Source organism: Pseudorasbora parva, chromosome 17 (genome assembly GCF_024679245.1).
Source record: "Pseudorasbora parva isolate DD20220531a chromosome 17, ASM2467924v1, whole genome shotgun sequence".
In the NCBI taxonomy this organism is placed as follows: Eukaryota; Metazoa; Chordata; class Actinopteri; order Cypriniformes; family Gobionidae; genus Pseudorasbora; species Pseudorasbora parva.
The window spans coordinates 42,376,844-42,393,991 of NC_090188.1; the positions used below are offsets into that span (position 1 = coordinate 42,376,844).

The 17,148-nt window shown below is 38.9% G+C and overlaps 2 protein-coding genes across 2 annotated transcripts in view; one reads left to right on the plus strand and one right to left on the minus strand.

Moving 5' to 3' along the window:
- Window positions 1-153: 153 nt before the first annotated feature.
- pno1 (partner of NOB1 homolog) lies at window positions 154-8,449 on the plus strand. The gene is made up of 7 exons (XM_067422187.1): window positions 154-449; window positions 987-1,136; window positions 3,899-3,982; window positions 5,581-5,641; window positions 5,724-5,841; window positions 6,436-6,506; window positions 8,239-8,449. The coding sequence occupies exons 1-7, from the start codon at window positions 252-254 to the stop codon at window positions 8,304-8,306; spliced, it is 750 nt and encodes a 249-aa protein (XP_067278288.1). The 5' UTR covers window positions 154-251; the 3' UTR covers window positions 8,307-8,449.
- A 27-nt stretch (window positions 8,450-8,476) lies between these two features.
- The window catches only part of ppp3r1a (protein phosphatase 3, regulatory subunit B, alpha a), a 42,240-nt gene continuing 33,568 nt past the window's right edge, over window positions 8,477-17,148 (minus strand). Inside the window, exons 3-6 of the mRNA XM_067422188.1 lie at window positions 16,866-17,042; window positions 14,152-14,211; window positions 13,887-14,071; window positions 8,477-11,653 (exon numbers count right to left, since the gene is read on the minus strand). Coding sequence (XP_067278289.1) covers window positions 11,606-11,653; window positions 13,887-14,071; window positions 14,152-14,211; window positions 16,866-17,042 — 470 coding nt within the window. The 3' untranslated portion in view covers window positions 8,477-11,605. The remainder of the gene's footprint in view (window positions 11,654-13,886; window positions 14,072-14,151; window positions 14,212-16,865; window positions 17,043-17,148) is intronic.

The following is a 17,148-nucleotide window of genomic DNA, read 5'->3' on the forward strand; positions in this document are numbered from 1 at the left end:
CATAGCTGACCTAATTATAGCCTGATCAAAATGAATGGCATATCTTCACAAAACGAACAGACTATAATACTTGATTATTTAATGTTTAACAGGTAAAAGAAAAATCATAACTAAAGGTATGCTTACTTTAATAATCAGCGTCATATGGCACTGCTCGGGCAGCAATGAGGTCCTTAGAGTAAGATGACAAACGCCACATGTTCTCGGTAAACATCTCTGTCGAGCTGTAGGTTTTAATAGCACATTTCGCGATGGAGTCGGTAACTGACACGACAGCGGAGGTGACCGCTATTATGGACTGCGACGGGAACACAGACGCGTTTGAGAAAGTGAAGTCGAAAAGGGGTCGTAAACGCACTCGGGACGCGGCGGGAGTCAACATGCAGACCGAAGACTCGGTCGCGGCTAAGAGACCGCAGTTCCCGGCCATATCCGGAGACCAGCTCAAGGTACGGAGATACTTGATTTATACACGATGTACATCTCGGGAATGACTCCAAACGCTGGGAATTGTAACGCAATGTGTCTATATTTGATCAGTGAGCAAACGGTTCTTTTGAATCGGTTCTTTTGAGTCGGATCTTTATAATGAAGTGAGTCCTTGATCGTCAACTCAACCAGGGGATCCTCGACTAAAAGTTTAAGTTTGATTAAAAAAATTATTGGTAAAAGAAATGCATAAATAATGAAGAAAACGAAAATATAAATACATGGTATAGTCGCCCACGCCCACTTCTGTCGGGTGTACTATTTATTATTTACTGATTAAATGAAATAAGCTTTTCAACAAAAAAAAAAAAAGTATAATTTTGACCCGTGAGGGAAGGATTTGTTACAAAGTGTGTGTGAGGGAAGTATGAGGATTAATAATGACTGTAACAATTTTGATTATTTATGTCTTCATTATAATGTACAAAAGCATGATTGTTTTTTCCCACACTGTCCTGTCTGCTGAGAAATATCACGCGAGTTGTTGTGTGTTTCAGGGAGGCACAGATGAGATGAGGAAAGTGTGTGTTCCTGCTCACCGTTACACACCCCTCAAAGAAAACTGGATGAAAATATACACCCCCATCGTAGAAAACCTGCTGCTTCAAGTGCGGTTCAATCTCAAAACCAGACACGTGGAGATTAAAGTGAGTGATGACAGTCAGCATTAGCACACTTCGGTTCTGTTTTTATTGAGAAACTGTCACCTTAAAGGGTTAGTTCACTTCAAAATGAAAATACACACACACAGACTTCAGTTTCAGAGGCTCTGATGATCCCAGAGTAATAAGGTCTGATCCAGAGAAACCATCGGACATTAAAAACAAAACAACAAGTAAATACTTTTTAACTTTAAATGTTTGACTTCTGTGATGTGCTTCTTCAATTCAAACTTTATTGTCATGTGTACTGGAGACAGTCGTCACACGGTACAATGAAAATGTGAATCCTCCCAGCAGCATTAAACAAATAACAAGTAACATAAATAACAAAGAAACACAACAACAATGTGTATGTATGCATGTGTTCAGTGCAAAATCCGCATAGGTAGGTCGTCAGTAGTTATGTTGTGTGTGTGTGTGTGTGTCCGTCCTGGGGCCCGTTTTTCGTACCCCGCTTAATACAGCCGAGATGATTTGACAGATCCCAGATCTTTTAATCCTGATAACTGATCTCTGGTTAATTTGGTTCTTCAAACGAATTTGCGGATTGGGTTAAAAGATCTGGATTAAGTTATCTGAGATCACTGCTCGTGCCTGTGTTCCCTGAAGAGGGCAGATGATCGATACTCGAAACCACGATCAGCAATGCAGCGATTGGCTGGCGTCAAGACAACGTAATGACATCATATCATTAAAAAAGCCACCTGGCAAAAAACTTGTCAAATAAGAAAAAACATGAATTTCTGGACCTTTATAAGGAAACAGACAAACGACCAAACCAACATAAAAGTTTGATAAATTAAATGTGCACTTTTGATGAACATGATTCCCAATGATTTATATTCCCAAATTTTATAATATTTGTTTTTGATTCAATTTAAAGCAGATTTGTTATGTGACAGTATTAATTAAAGTTTCTTAACAGTCAAGATCGAATTATCTGCATGTCTTGAGCTGCATTAAGCCATCCCATAATATCCGTCATCACTCACATTAATGCACGACGGAGATTAACCGAACAATGTGTGTAAATCTCCAATACAACTATAAAGTAATTATTCCATCACAAGTCACAAATAAATCTCAATCAAGTGACCGTGTCTATAGTATTATACACACATTTTACACAACATTAAAATATTATTTTCAAATAAACCTTTATACTTATTATTATTTTAAATTATTATTGCCTCTGGTTCATTAATGAAGTCTTGTAATAAAGTAGCAGTGGCTGGGACAGATTTTACGCATCCCCTCAAGATGCGATCTAATCGTGTTCACATGAAATAAGCCTGAGCAGGTTTAGGCTAACGGACCTGTCGCTAAAGCCCCTTTCACACTGCACGTCGGACCCGCAGTATTCCCGGAGCATTGCCGGGTCGCCTTCTGTGTGAAAGCAACCACGTCCCAGGATTGATTACCGAATTCGACGCGGGTCGGGGACCTAGTAATATTGCGGTATTCGACCCGGGACGAGCGCTGTGTGAGCAAAAGCCGAAACTAATCCCGCAACGTGTACGTAGTTATCGTGCGACTCCTAGACACAAGTCGAGACCACGGAGCTCCTTACTATCCGCGCTGAAGCTGAGATCGCTCGCCGTTATACGTCACATCCGGATGTCACGTGTCAACTCGATCCGGGACCGTTACGGGTTGTGTGTGAAAGCGCACAGATTACGGTATTTCGCTGGCAGTGTGAATTGACCAAATCTAGCGGCCCGGGAACAAATGCCGGGTCGCATTATCCGTGTATTTGCCGGAATCGCAGTGTGAAAGGGGCTTCTGACAGCAAGTCCAGGATGAGCTGCGAAGAACCAAACAATCCGAGATCCAGCCAAATCATCAACACTCAAATCCAGCTAACCGAGTTAGCCACGCACGAAGAACAGGCCCCAGATCGGTGCATGTATGTGTATGCAAGGTGGAATGGATCATTACAAGATCAGAGAGCAGTCTGTAGTAGGGGTGGGACAAAAAATCGTTATGCCGATTTATACCCACAGCTATATCTGTTTGGTACCATAGTGAATGAACTGGGCTTAGTGGGCTAAGCTAAATGCTATCAGATCATCAGAGAGATTAAGAGCACACACTGAGACGAGAGAGGTGTGTGTCAACTCATCTTAGTTAAGGGAATAACTGTTTAATATGAAAAAGAGGTGAAGTATATTATTAAATAAACTATATTTTAGTTAAGTAATATTTATTGAATATTTTGAGGACAACTTTTGCTACTAAATACTATTTGTGCAATAATTATGGTCCATTAATGACCACTTTAAATATGTTTCGTCTAATATTTAAATTATTTATATTACAATTAGTGTAGTAATTAAGGTTAAAATAGATAATTCCAACGCAAAGAGGCAAATTAGAGTCATTTTGTGGCCGGAAAAGTTATAATGTTCATTTGTAATGCCAGTACCCATGCAGTGCCTGTATGGCTCTTTAATAAATAATAGTCAAGTTACTTAAAGTATTGCAGATCATAGCTGCTTGCTTATTTGTAGGTTTTACATTTGAATATGTTAGACATGTTCAAATACTAGATTTCTTTAAATGCGAAATAAAAAAAAAAAATCTCTCTTTGTGTCCATAAAAGAAAAAAGTGCAGCAACACCAGTGTGGGTAAATGTACGACCTAAATGTCATTTTACGGTGGACTGTCACTTGAGGTGATGTCAGAATAAAGCTTGGAAAATGAGTGCACTGTAAATGCATTGCAATAATCTGCTCTTATTTTCCAGACATGTAAAGAAACTCAAGATATCAGTGCTCTGACCAGAGCTGCAGATTTCGTCAAGGCTTTTGTTTTAGGCTTTCAGGTGGAGGTGAGTGACTGGAGTTATGTCTCAGATTCATTCATTATTCATGGTGTATTCTAATCACAATGAGTGATATTACAAAAACTTTACATGTATGCCCTTCATTTGGCCATTATGTTTCTAAAGGATCCTGTCTTTGGATAAATTTTTTAATTTCTCTGATTTAAAGGTGCCCTAGAATGAAAAATTAAATTGACCTTACCATAGTGAAATAATAAGAGTTCAGCACATGGACATCACATACTGTGAGTCTCAGACACCATTGCCTCCTCCTTCTTATGTAAATCTCGTGAATCAAAACCACCACGGAAAAATACGTGCTTCTCAACATAAACCCAACCGTGACGCAAGCGTTGGGGATCATTTATACGCACACCCCAACATTTGCATCTGTCCAAACATGTTCATTGTCAGGCGGAACTGACGGAGCCGAATCATCAAGACTGCAGGTAAGCAAGACACTCGAGGATAACAAAAACAGGCTGAATGACACTTTAAGCAGAACATCTCAAATGGAGAATGATAAAATGCAGCTTACTTGTTTATTGATGTTTTCAGATCATCTGTGAGAGAGAGCTTGCGTGCATATGGTTGCCAGATTGGACCTGTTTAGGTAAAGCACCGGATAGTATACGAGTTCTTTTCACAGAAAAGCTCTGATTGGGGGATTTAATGACTGAAATCTGGCAACCGCAAACACGCGAGCTCTTTCTCGCGCAGATGATCTGAAAACACCAATGAACAAGTTAGCTGTATTTTATCAATCTCCGTTTGAGATGTTCTGCTTAAAGTGTCATTCAGTCGGCCTGTGTTCTGTCAGGACTCACGAGCCGCTTCACTGAACTGCTGTGAGCTGCTGAAATAAGCCAATCAGAGCAGAGCTCAACATTAATATTCATGACTCTTCCAAATAAGGCAAAAACAGAGCATTACATCCTAGGGACAATTTCTAGGGTTGTAAATGGACCTGTAAAACTGTATCTGGACAAGTTTTGCCCTATGTAGATATCAGAGAACAATTTAACATATTGTTTCAAATCATTCTAGGGAACCTTTAATTCTCAGTTGCAGAATGATTGTTAGAGTTTGTAAGTTTGACTCGGTTCAAAATGACTCTTTAATGAATTAATTATTAATGCTTATTTCATTGATTTGTCATCAGGCTTTTATCTTTATCTCTTGCCAGCCATGTTAGATTAAATTGATTGCTTGATTGATATCTTTATTTTTGAATATGAGAGAAGAATACAAAAACAACCGTGCTCAAACACTTTAACAATAAAAAGTAAAGATGGAAAATAGAAGAATAGAAAATAAGAAAAACAAAAAACATCAAAGTATCTTACGTTCCTGTACAAACATGCTTCTATCTCATGTACGAAAAAAAAAAGAGTAGGAAGAAGTCAAACTTATAAACTCCTACCCCTTTAATGATTCTGTGTTGATTTTTGTTTTATAAATGTCTTTACTGGAACTTGTGATCAACTGAATACATCTTTGCTGAATAAAAGTCGTATTATTGATGAGTATTTTGCTGTCATTGTCACCCAGCTCCAGCTTACGCAGTAATGATATATAACGTGTTCTGGTGTGTCGATCCACAGGACGCCCTCGCTCTGATCAGATTAGATGAGCTGTTTCTGGAAACGTTTGACGTCACAGATGGTAAGTCTTTAACCTTCGCCGGTTTATAACAGTGCTTTTTTATTATTGTGTGTCTCAGACGCTGAATTGTGTGTTTTTGCAGTTAAACCCCTTAAAGGAGATCATTTATCCAGAGCCGTCGGCAGGATCGCAGGGAAAGGAGGAAAAACGAAGTTTACCATTGAGAACGTGACGAAAACCCGGATCGTGCTCGCAGACACGTGAGTGCTCAGAAATATGACACTGCCTGTTCTGTCATTTCTGGGGAGTTTCATAGCCTGGCGTGGTCATCCTCGGCTCTAGTCAGAATATGAGTCTGATGCTCATTGGGCTGTGATTATGGGGCGTGTTTCAACCCAACCAGGAAAGACCTCGATTGGACAGACCGACAACCAATCAGAGCAGCGGAGCGACGCATAACGTCTGTTGTCAAATGTCAACAGAGCTCAACTGCACTGTGTTGCCAAGTCTGCGGTTTTCCCGCCGGTTGTTTTCCATGTCCGCGGGTTGAAGCGACCTCAATTATGTGATGTATAGGAAAGTTGGTTTCTCAATTCATCCCCTTTAAAGTTAAAAAATATGTCTGCTTGATGAAACCACTTTGTGTGTGTGTGTGTGCGTGCGCGCGCGCTTGCGTGTGTGTGTTTGTTTATGTACACTGTACAGGTCTGGTATAAAGCATGTTTTTGCTCAGGTGACCAAAATGTCCGCCCAATAGAGAAAAGGAAATTAGAGGGAACTTTGTGTGCTGCTTATATATATCATGAGCACTTTACAAATGAAGAGTTGATTTAGAATTTTTTTTTGTTTTACAGGAAGGTTCATATATTGGGGTCCTTCCAGAATATCAAAATGGCACGGACAGCGATATGCAACCTCATTCTCGGTGAGTGAAAATGAAATGCTTGAGCACTTCCACTTAGCTCTAGCACTGCCATGCTATTTTATAATATGGGGGCTGTTCTATGCTCTAAGGCAGTGGTTCCTCACCTGTGGCACCTCAGTGAGCCTCTAGGTGGGCTGCAAGATAACTTAAAATTAATTTTAATATATTAATTAGGGCTGAGCAAGTTAACGCGTTATTATGCATGTTAATGCATTTATTAATTAACGCTGACAATTATTTTATTGCGCATTAACGCAGTTATTTATTATTATATTGAAAGGCCGTTGCTCACTGCCTCTGAATACACACACAGACAAATCATTAGCCACAGGAGAATACAACGCTGTCTCTAGATTGATGAGTGTATCTCTGCCTCTGGTACGTTAACACATCGCGTTGAGGCTCGTCTCTCTGACTGAGACGAGCTGTCTCTCAGAGAGCTGTCGTGCACACGCACACACACACACACACAGTGGTTTTGATTCGTGGAGAAATCAAAACCATTGAGCAGCGATATTAACTCACAGAAGAAACATACTGGGGTCAAACTGAGCTTTTTGTAGTTGTTTATATATAAGATTTATGATATTGTTAATAACACAAGTCGACTTTGCAATCGTGAATTGTGTAGCCTAGTTCAATAAACAAGTAGCCTAATTAATATTAAGTTCCAGAGTTCCAGAGAAAAGCAACACTCAGCGCGGTGTTTTGTTACTGAATGATTCAGTGTTTTGAATGAATCATTTGAATGAACGACTCAATGACTCGCTCATGAAGACGATCACTTGCTGCCCCCTATTGGCGGTTTAAAGTATGATTGCATGTTTTATTGAGAACATCAATCTTATAACATTATTTATTGCAGCTCTATTTTTTGCAGTTTAAATTATTTAATTAGATTGGTAACAGCCTATAGTGTCTTTACTATTATAACTGAATTTATTAATCAAATGTAAGAATTTAACAGGAAAGATGATGCATACATTTAATAAGATTTAAAAAAATGCCCTTTATAAAGTTAAATAACGCCCTGGGGTGAATATCACAAATATGCAGATTTAAGTCGGCCGATGTTAAAGCTGACAGAACACTGATGAGAATATTACTACACAATCAATATGTATACCACCAATTAAATTAATGTTTAAGTTGATATTCGCGAGGCGGGTATTTGTTTAACAATCGCTCCAGCCGCTGTGCTCAGCTCCTCAACACTCGGTCCTGCTCTGCTTCACTACAGTAACGTTAATAACCGCATGCATGAACGTGATTTCTGCCCGAGTCCTATTTTCCACCGGCTGTGATGAGAAGACCACATGTCCCAAGATGCTGCGCTCACACTTTGCATCATCAAACTACGCCTTTGTTTTGAAAAGGCGCCCTCTAGTGGACGGAAAGCTGCATAGAGCACCTTTAAATACTTACAGTCTACACAGCATTCTCTATGGTCACAGCGTCACACATTAATATTTTAACGATTTATAAAAGATGTATATTTAACAGGAAGTGAGACTGGAATTACTGACAACTCGCTTCAGTTCAGAAACACTTTTCTTTTAGGAGACAACTTAATTTATCTGAACTTTGATATTTGAGGTACACTCCCAAATCTCTGCTTAATTACACACTACATGAAAGGTCCTATGCAAAAAAAAGCTTAATAGGGGCACTTTAATTTATGCCTCTAAATAAAACTGTAAATAATTCTAATATTACATTTTTACTTTTACAGGAAGTCCACCATCAAAGGTATACGGCAACATTCGGGCCGTGGCGAGCCGCTCCGCCGAGAGATTTTAACCTCGTTCAGAACAGCTCATGGACTGATCCAGATTCACTGTTAGTGCCTGAAAATATCTATGAACAATCTTGAGCACCAATGGACCGATTCCTCACGCAATCTCCACTGATCCTTCAGAGAATAAACACACCATGAAAGAAAACGAGACTCGTGTGGATCCACTGAGTAGTCACGGTTTAACTGTTTATTGTTTCATACAGTATCAAGAAGTCCATATATCCCATAGAAGTTAATTTGATGCAGCATGCAGAATAGACATCCCATAACTGACGTGTTTATTGTGCCTTCATATGTTTGAGAATCCATTCAGCAAAAGTTGCAGAAAAATTAATTTTCTTAAAGCATGATTTGTGTGAAGATGTGTATTTACAGAACAAAGGGCAAAGGATGAGATCTGACCGTGATTGGATGAGATGTGTCTAATTTGGCAACATATGCAGTCATGGCTCTTCTGATGGAGAAAGTTGGATGTAACTGTTGTATCGTAAACCGTTAGATTAAGTGAAACTGATAAACATGCAGAAAGGAAGTAGATGCAGTGACATTACAGTCAAAGATTGCTTGATATCCCGAGACCAGAGTAAATAGACCAGTGATGAATTTGGTTGAGCTGCTCCCGTCATGCATGTAAACATTAAGTAAATTTAATTTTAGATTTTAAGTTGAAGTTTTGTTGAAAATACACTTGACTATACCAATTTTTACAAGCTTTTAGATGCTTTATAAGTGTAATACATATGTTAAATTACCAAAGCACAAGGGTATCCTGCTGCATGTACATGTGAGTATACAAAAGATGGACATGAAAATCATCCGTGTTAGAGATTATCAGATACACAGCAGACCCAAAAAGGTTTGAACACTTCAGCCACATTACATGAAAGATCAGAGCTTGTGTGGTTGTAAGAGAGATTATTTTTAAACACAACATAAGATTGTTACGGTTTTACGTGGAAACTTTTGTTGTCTAAATTTTAGGCGAACCATTTATCCAAAAATGTATTAATCCTTTTCCAACATGTGAGTGGCTTGTAATGAAACTTAAAAATGAAACCCTCCTAGATTGTCTACGAAGGGACTTTCTAACGTGCCTTAAAAGACAATGGCATTAACATCATGCACTGTAAAAATGATTGCTGGTTTAACTTAAGGTAAGTTACCTGGTTGCCTTAAAATTATGAGTTCATTGAAATAAAATGTTTTAGGTAATACAATGAAGATGTAATAGGCCTCGTTGTGATTACCAAACCATGAAAATCATTTTTACAGTGTACGAATAAAGCATACTATGAACAGAATAGTAGACGAGCGACGTTTAAATACACATTTAACGGTTTCCTCTTATGAAATACTTAAAGGTGCAGTGTGTACGTTTTTGCAGCATCTAGCAGTAAGGTTGTGAATTGCAAATGCTCACCCCTCCCTTTCAAAGCACAGAGAAGCTACGGTGGCCAACACAGGACAACGATGTCGTCATCTGAGACAACAGGGAGTAGTTAGCGCTCTGTAGAGCAGTTTGTTCCTTTAGGGCTACCGTAGAAACATGCGTGATGGGCTAACCAATTTCATTGGCTGAGGTTACAGTGACAGGTAGGTTTAGGAATGTAGGCAATTGTTATTGTAATTGACATGGCCAATAATAATTTTTGAATCAGCTCCAGGGCGGGATTACCACTGAACTGGTTTAGGGGAGAAAAGAGGAAAAATCATGCTAGAAACATGATGGCCCAAAATGGCGGCTTCACTTTAAGGGGACCAGTGGTGTGTGTGTGTGTGGATAGAAATGGCTCATTCTAAGGTAATAAAAAAAGTTCATTATTTAAGGACCGAAGACATAGTTATGTATATTATATTGCATTTCTGTCTATAGATCCTCATAAATACTACACACTGCACCTTTAATGAAGCCAACAAGTGATTTTAAAAGATCAAATTCTGCACACACACCAATATTTCTTTACATAGTAGGCTATGCTTTATTAGTACAGTGTTACTGAGATTGGTCTTATAATGTAACTGTCTTTAGTACATGAAGACACGTTACGCGTTTAAGAAAGTCTGATTCCGGGCGGTTTTGCCGCGAAAATCAAAACAAGACGGTTAGGCTACTCGCGCTGGCGAGACGAGCCTCTTCCTGAAACGCTTACAATGCTCAAAATAATGCCAAAGGCTGCGTTCTGTACTGTAATCAATGCGTCATGCAAAGTAAAGGAATTGATCCAAAACTATAGTCTCGCATAGCCAGATATGCATAGTCTCAAAATTATATTTTTTAAAATTACCTAATCTGTGTGGATGTGACTCCGGTGAACAGCAGAGCTGGTGTAAACATTTCCACATCTCTATGATCAGATGATTTTTGAACTGCTGTTCTCTCACAGCTGGCATCTGTGTTGTTTATTTGGAGATTGCGAGGAAAACCAACATATATTTCCATATTCTGACTGTTGCTCGTGGCTGCAGTTCACGTAACGACCACAGGTGTCGCTAATAACAAGGGTTTCTGAATTTAACATATAATTATGTCCCAATAATATGTCGGTTAAATTCAATGCTGAGGAAAGATGAGTTTTCTACTTTAGACATTCATTGGTATTGTGACTTTAGTGTCCAAATACTAATTGTGACCACTGTATGCTGGGATTGTGTTACTGAAGTAAACCCAATCGTATTTAGTTTCTCGGTAACTTTCTGCTGGACTGTCTCAACGATTCAGACATGAAGATGCACTTTCCAACAATATAAACATTTATACAGAAACATCATATCACGATTGATACAAAAACAGGTATTAAACATGGTTAAATGCTAAAATCCAAAATGCTAGAATGATAGAAATAGAGTATATCACAAAGCGTAACAGGAAAAAAAGCAAACATTGCATCTTTACGTCATGCAACGGAACAAGCTTTTGATTGTATATTTGTTCTGTATGTTCTGCTTGGCACGTCATACCCTACATATACTTATTATTTACTTTAAAAAAAAAGATGAAATGAAATAAATATTTAAACCAAAAAAGAAGCATTAAAAAACCTAAATAAATATGGACAAGCCAATGCTCTTTCCTCTTTAACTGACATGCTCTTTCAGTGTCCATAAGCCCATAAAGTGCTACACCAGGTTATTGAGCAGATCGGAGTTCAATAACACTCACACGTTGGCTTGACAAGGCTTCTATTTGACAAAAGTGGCTTAAATACTTCCATTGAAATACACAGAGAGCATTTGCTGGATATCTTGAGCAGATCGTCAGAGATGGAGAGGAAAGCGGATCTGGTGGAGCGTGGAGACGGACTCACACATCCACGACCATCTTCTTGTGTATATCGAGACCTCCGACAACCTGCGGCGAGAAACGGGAAATGCATGAAGACATTTATTCACAAAGAATAAAACTCATAAATACTATTACTTCTGTGAAAATATACTTTTTTATACTTATTTTAAAGAAAATATAGTGCCTTGTGCACCAGAACTATTCGCACAGTACGTTTTGATCAATCAATCTTCTTCGGGGTATAAATACACACAAGTTTTTAGCAAATCTGGGGCACGTTTTCAACTAAAACTGAAACATTTGTATGCGTTTTGGCCGTTCATTTACACAACAATGGCGTTTTGGGGGCCTCCAAAAGCAATCTTTTGTAAACGGGATTCAAAGTTGCACATATTTGGAAACAGATTCATTATTAATCTCTTTGCAAACCACAAAAATGGATTTGTGAAAAGTGACATCGCCATCTACTGACCTGGCAGCAGAATACAGGGATTTTAGTCGTGTGCTTTCAAACGCTGCAGTGTATTGAAAAAAAATTATACCGGTATTATCGTGGACGATATTATATGGCACACTCCTAGTCTGTGTATTTATATATACAGTGAGGAAAGACCCTGCTATTTTGCAAGTTCTTCCACTTAGAAATCATGGAGGGGTCTGGAATTGTCATCATAGGTGCATGGCCACTGTGAGAGACATCATCTAAAAAAAATATTTTAAAAAATCCAGAAATTACTTTTAATTTAATTTTTAACTATTTATTTTTTTGATACAGCTGCAAATAAGTATTTGAACCCCTGTCTATCAGCTAGAATTCTGACCCTCAGAGACCTGTTAGTCTGCCTTTAAAATGTCCACCTCCACTCCATTTATTATCCTAAATTAGATGCACCTGTTTGAGGTCGTTAGCTGATAAAGACACCTGTCCACCCCATACAATCAGTAAGAGTCCAACTACTAACATGGCCAAGAGCAGAGAGCTGTCCAAAGACACTAGAGACAAAATTGTACACCTCCACAAGGCTGGAAAGGGCTACGGGGAAATTGCCAAGCAGCTTGGTGAAAAAAGGTCCACTGTTGGAGCAATCATTAGAAAATGGAGGAAGCTAAACATGACTGTCAATCTCCCTCGGACTGGGGCTCCATGCCAGATCTCACCTCGTGGGGTCTCAGTGATCCTAAGGTGAGAAATCAGCCCAGAACTACAAAGGAGGAGCTGGTCAATGACCTGAAAAGAGCTGGGACCACCGTTTCCAAGGTTACTGTTGGTAAAACACTAAGACGTCATGGTTTGAAATCATGCATGGCACAGAAGGTTCCCCTGCTTAAACCAGCACATGTCCAGGCCCGTCTTAAGTTTGCCAGTGACCATTAGGATGATCCAGAGGAGTCATGGGAGAAAGTCATGTGGTCAGATGAGACCAAAATAGAACTTTTGGTCATAATTTCACTAAACATGTTTAGAGAAGAAGAATGATGAGTAACATCCCAAGAACACCATCCCTACTGTGAAGAATAGGGGCGGTAGCATCATGCTGTGGGGGTGTTTTTCTGCACATGGGACAGGGCGAGTGCACTGTATTAAGTAGAGGATGACCAGGGCCATGTATTGCAAGATTTTGGGGAACAACCTCTTTCCCTCAGTTAGAGCATTGAAGATGGGTCGTGGCTGGGTCTTCCAACATGACAATGACCCGAAGCACAGCCAGGATAACCAAGGAGTGGCTCTGTAAGAAGCATATCAAGGATCTGGCTTGGCCTAGCCAGTCTCCAGACCTAAACCCAATAGAGAATCTTTGGAGGGAGCTCAAACTCTGTGTTTCTCAGCGACAGCCCAGAAACCTGACTGATCTAGAGGAGATCTGTGTGGAGGAGTGGGCCAAAATCCCTCCTGCAGTGCTGGCAAACCTGCTGAAAAACTACAGGAAATGTTTGACCTCTGTAATTGCAAACAAAGGCTACTGTACAAAATATTAACATTGATTTTCTCAGGTGTTCAAATACTTATTTGCAGCTGTATCATACAAATAAATTAGTTGAAAAATCATTTATTGTGATTTCTGGATTTTTTTTAGATTATGTCTCTCACAGAAAACATGTAGGGGTCTGAAATCGCAGGTCCATGCCATGTCCACTAAGTGGAAGAACTTGCAAAATAGCAGGCTGTTCAAATGTATATATATATATATATATATATATATATATATATATATATATATATATATATATATATATATATATATATATATATATAACCAGACTTGGGCTAGTTTAAGCTTAACAAGTAAAGTTTGCTCACAGCACAGAATTCTTCGAAAGATATTCTTCCGTCCCCGTCCTTGTCTGCGTTGATGATGGTTTTATCCACGATCTGCTGCAGCTGCGTGTCCTTCAGATTGTTGCCCACCATCATCTTCAACACCTGGAACAGCTCCCCGTTGGAAATGTAGCCATCCTTGTCCATGTCATAGATCCTGAAAGCAACTGGCACCAGAAAACAACCACAGGTCAGTTATTCTCCAACATCAGTTGATGTAGACAGACAGAAGAGCTTTCATACTCACAGCGAAGCTTCATCTCCTTATCACCCTTCACACTGAACTGAGAGACGCCCTCGATGAACTCTACAGAGAACAAACAACACTCGTGGTTAATAATCCAGACACTGACAAATGTCACTTTTTACACAGTCTATTATGTCAACACATCGAATAATGCTGCGTGTTACAAGGCACTTCAGTGGAACTTTAATGACGTTATTTTGTTGAGCTGTTTAATCAGAATCGTGGGAGAATTGTGATCTCTGTCTGAAACCAAACCAACTCATGATGCTCAGTTTGTCCAGATTCGTGCAGCTCCAGATCCGTGTGAAACAATGTGAATGTTCTTGGCAAAGGACACAAAGGGCTGCTTTTCCAACTGTGAGGCAACAGGCCTGAGCAACTCTAAGCTCATTTGCTGAAGTATTTCTCAGCTAGAAGTTTTTACGTTTGAGGGCAGACATGTTTTTGCATGCCATATTTTCAGAAAAAAAGATTTTATTAATAATTAATAATGCAATCAATTAAAAATCATAACATGCCATGATGCATTAATTTTACCAAATCTTGTCATATAACTTAACACACAATTAAAACGTACGGTATATATCAGGGTTTCTGCAGGTTTTACGAAGGTAAATTTAAGACCAATTCAAGAAAATGTAAGGAATAAATTGAAGGGAAATGTAAATGTCTAAGCACACAATGAGTTGTATTAGTGACACTTCAATACAATTTCCAACAGATCTTCATAACTTTTAAATTAGTTTTTTAACCAAAAATAGCTTAAAGTTTGAGATGAGAAATCTTTGGACAAGCTCTATTTATATAATATATTTTCAAACCCATTGACAGATATTGATCTTGTTTTAAACATGACGTCACTTTTGTTCAATTTATCAGAAAACAAGACTTAATTTCTTAAATTTGCATGTCATTAAATGCATTTTGATTTCAGGATGTTTAGATATTTGTAATGAAAAACACGAACCCTGAGGAAGAATATCATTTTTGTAGTGCATCCAATTCAATTTAGAGCCTTATGAAATATTTTTTGCTTTCTAGTTTATTCTGTTTGAATTTTTCTGTACTTTAATTGTTAAATTAAATTAAATTTGACTGTCTTTCATTCATCTTCAGAACTAAATAAAGATGATTTTAATGAAATCTGAAATTTCTGTCCCTCCATTGACAGTCTAAGCAACTTTCACTGACGCTTCGATTCATGATTCGGATCATGTGCCATCATGAATCGATTCATTGACTCATAACGGTTCGAAGCTTTGTTTGAAATCGGCCCATCACTATATAAGTCGTTATTTAGGGGGTTTTTGCGCATAAAAACTCTTCTGGTCTCTTCATAAAATGATTGTAGAGCCAGAGTGACCAGAGCGAGAGAGAAAATGCGCGACGCCTATAAACTGCTCTCGCTGGTGTCTCAGGTCTTCACCAAATCAACAACGTCCCCAAAGAAGTGTGTTTTTGACGGCGCGGTCCCAGTGATAAAGGTTCACGGCCGTGCTTTGGAAGCAGCCGGTGAGTAAAACTGCTTCAAATGTCTGTTGTTGGCTATCGTCGCGTGAGTAAACATCAGTAAACGACACGATCATATATAGTTAATTTATCAATGGAGCATGCGATCTATGGTGTGTGTTTAAATACATTTGTTTAGCTGACCACTATAGGTGTCTGTCTGTTTATCAAACCACCCCAAACATAAACCTAGGGGACGTTCACACAATGCGTGCTTCGTCATTCAAATGCGCTAACGGACTCCATTGTTGTTCTGTGTATAACGTTACACTAGTCTGACATGCTAAACCGTTTTGCTCGCTCCTGCTAAGGTTTAGTCGCATACAATAGTCCATAAACCGAATCATGTCCTCATAAACTGCGAGTAAACACACACAAATGTGGAGAGGCCACTAAATACAGTCCATACCACAGAGACGGACGTCCTGCTGCTGCTGCTTCTCCTGTTCAGTTTATTTCAGCCTCCGGATCTGATTCTGGATCATATCTGTATTAGCTGAATCTGATTGATAGTCATGGTTTATTAGGGTAACGTTTTCTTCTCCACGCTTGAGGATGTCAGCTTTTTTTGACAGCAGGATTGTGTGTCAAACTGCTGAAATCACGAGACATTGGCGATCCGAATCATGAATCAATTCGCTGATTCATGTGAAGTTCAATGATTTCACAGCATTTTTTGAACATTGATTTATATTTTATAGCAAAATGGAAGAAAACAAATGTCAAAATTTTCATTTTGGTGAATATTCACATAAACAAAGTATGAAAAAATGTCTTCAGTGAAGGTGAACAGTGTGAGAATATCAGATGTGTATCAGTGTATTGGATCCGTGCGTTTGGTCTTAAAGTGACAGCAGCTTTATAAAGAGCTTTGTAACTTTTCTACAAGTATTTAAATGAGTTTAAGTTAGTCGTATGCTAGTATGTCAGATGGAGCGTCACTGACTGGCTTAAACCATGATGGCATAATGGGCATTTATACAACTATAATAAAATAATGAACTGACATAAAGGAAATTTACTTTTGATGCTTAAGTAGGTTTGAAAACATACTTCTGTACTTTTACTCAAGTAAAAATCTGTTTTTAGAGCTTTTACTTGTAACGGAGTAATATTTGACCGGCAGTACTGTTACTTTTACTCAAGTAATGAAGTTGTGTACTTTGTCCAGCTCTGAGTGTGTGTGACGGACGCTTCAGCCTCACCTTTGAAATCCACTTCGCCGTTGCCATCCGTGTCGAATATATCGATGACTCTCTGCACCAGAGGATTCTGCTGGAGCTCAGGCAGAGACATGAACTCCTCCACACTCAGGGATCCTGAATTATCTAGGTCGAGCTTCTTAAACCTCTTTCCCAGCCGTTTAATCTCATCAGCGTCGACTAGAGTGGACAGAGAGAAAACAGGAGACAAAACAAACAAATAAATGGACAACATTAGCAGACGAGCCAACACACACACGAAACCTTTGACCTTCGCGTCTGCACA

Coding starts and splice junctions, on each gene's coding strand:
- pno1 (XM_067422187.1), top strand. CDS start 252: ATGGAGTCGGTAACTGACACGACAGCGGAGGTGACCGCTATTATGGAC. Junction 450..986: donor TATCCGGAGACCAGCTCAAG/GTACGGAGATAC, acceptor TGTGTGTTTCAG/GGAGGCACAGATGAGATGAG. Junction 5,842..6,435: donor CGGATCGTGCTCGCAGACAC/GTGAGTGCTCAG, acceptor TTTGTTTTACAG/GAAGGTTCATATATTGGGGT.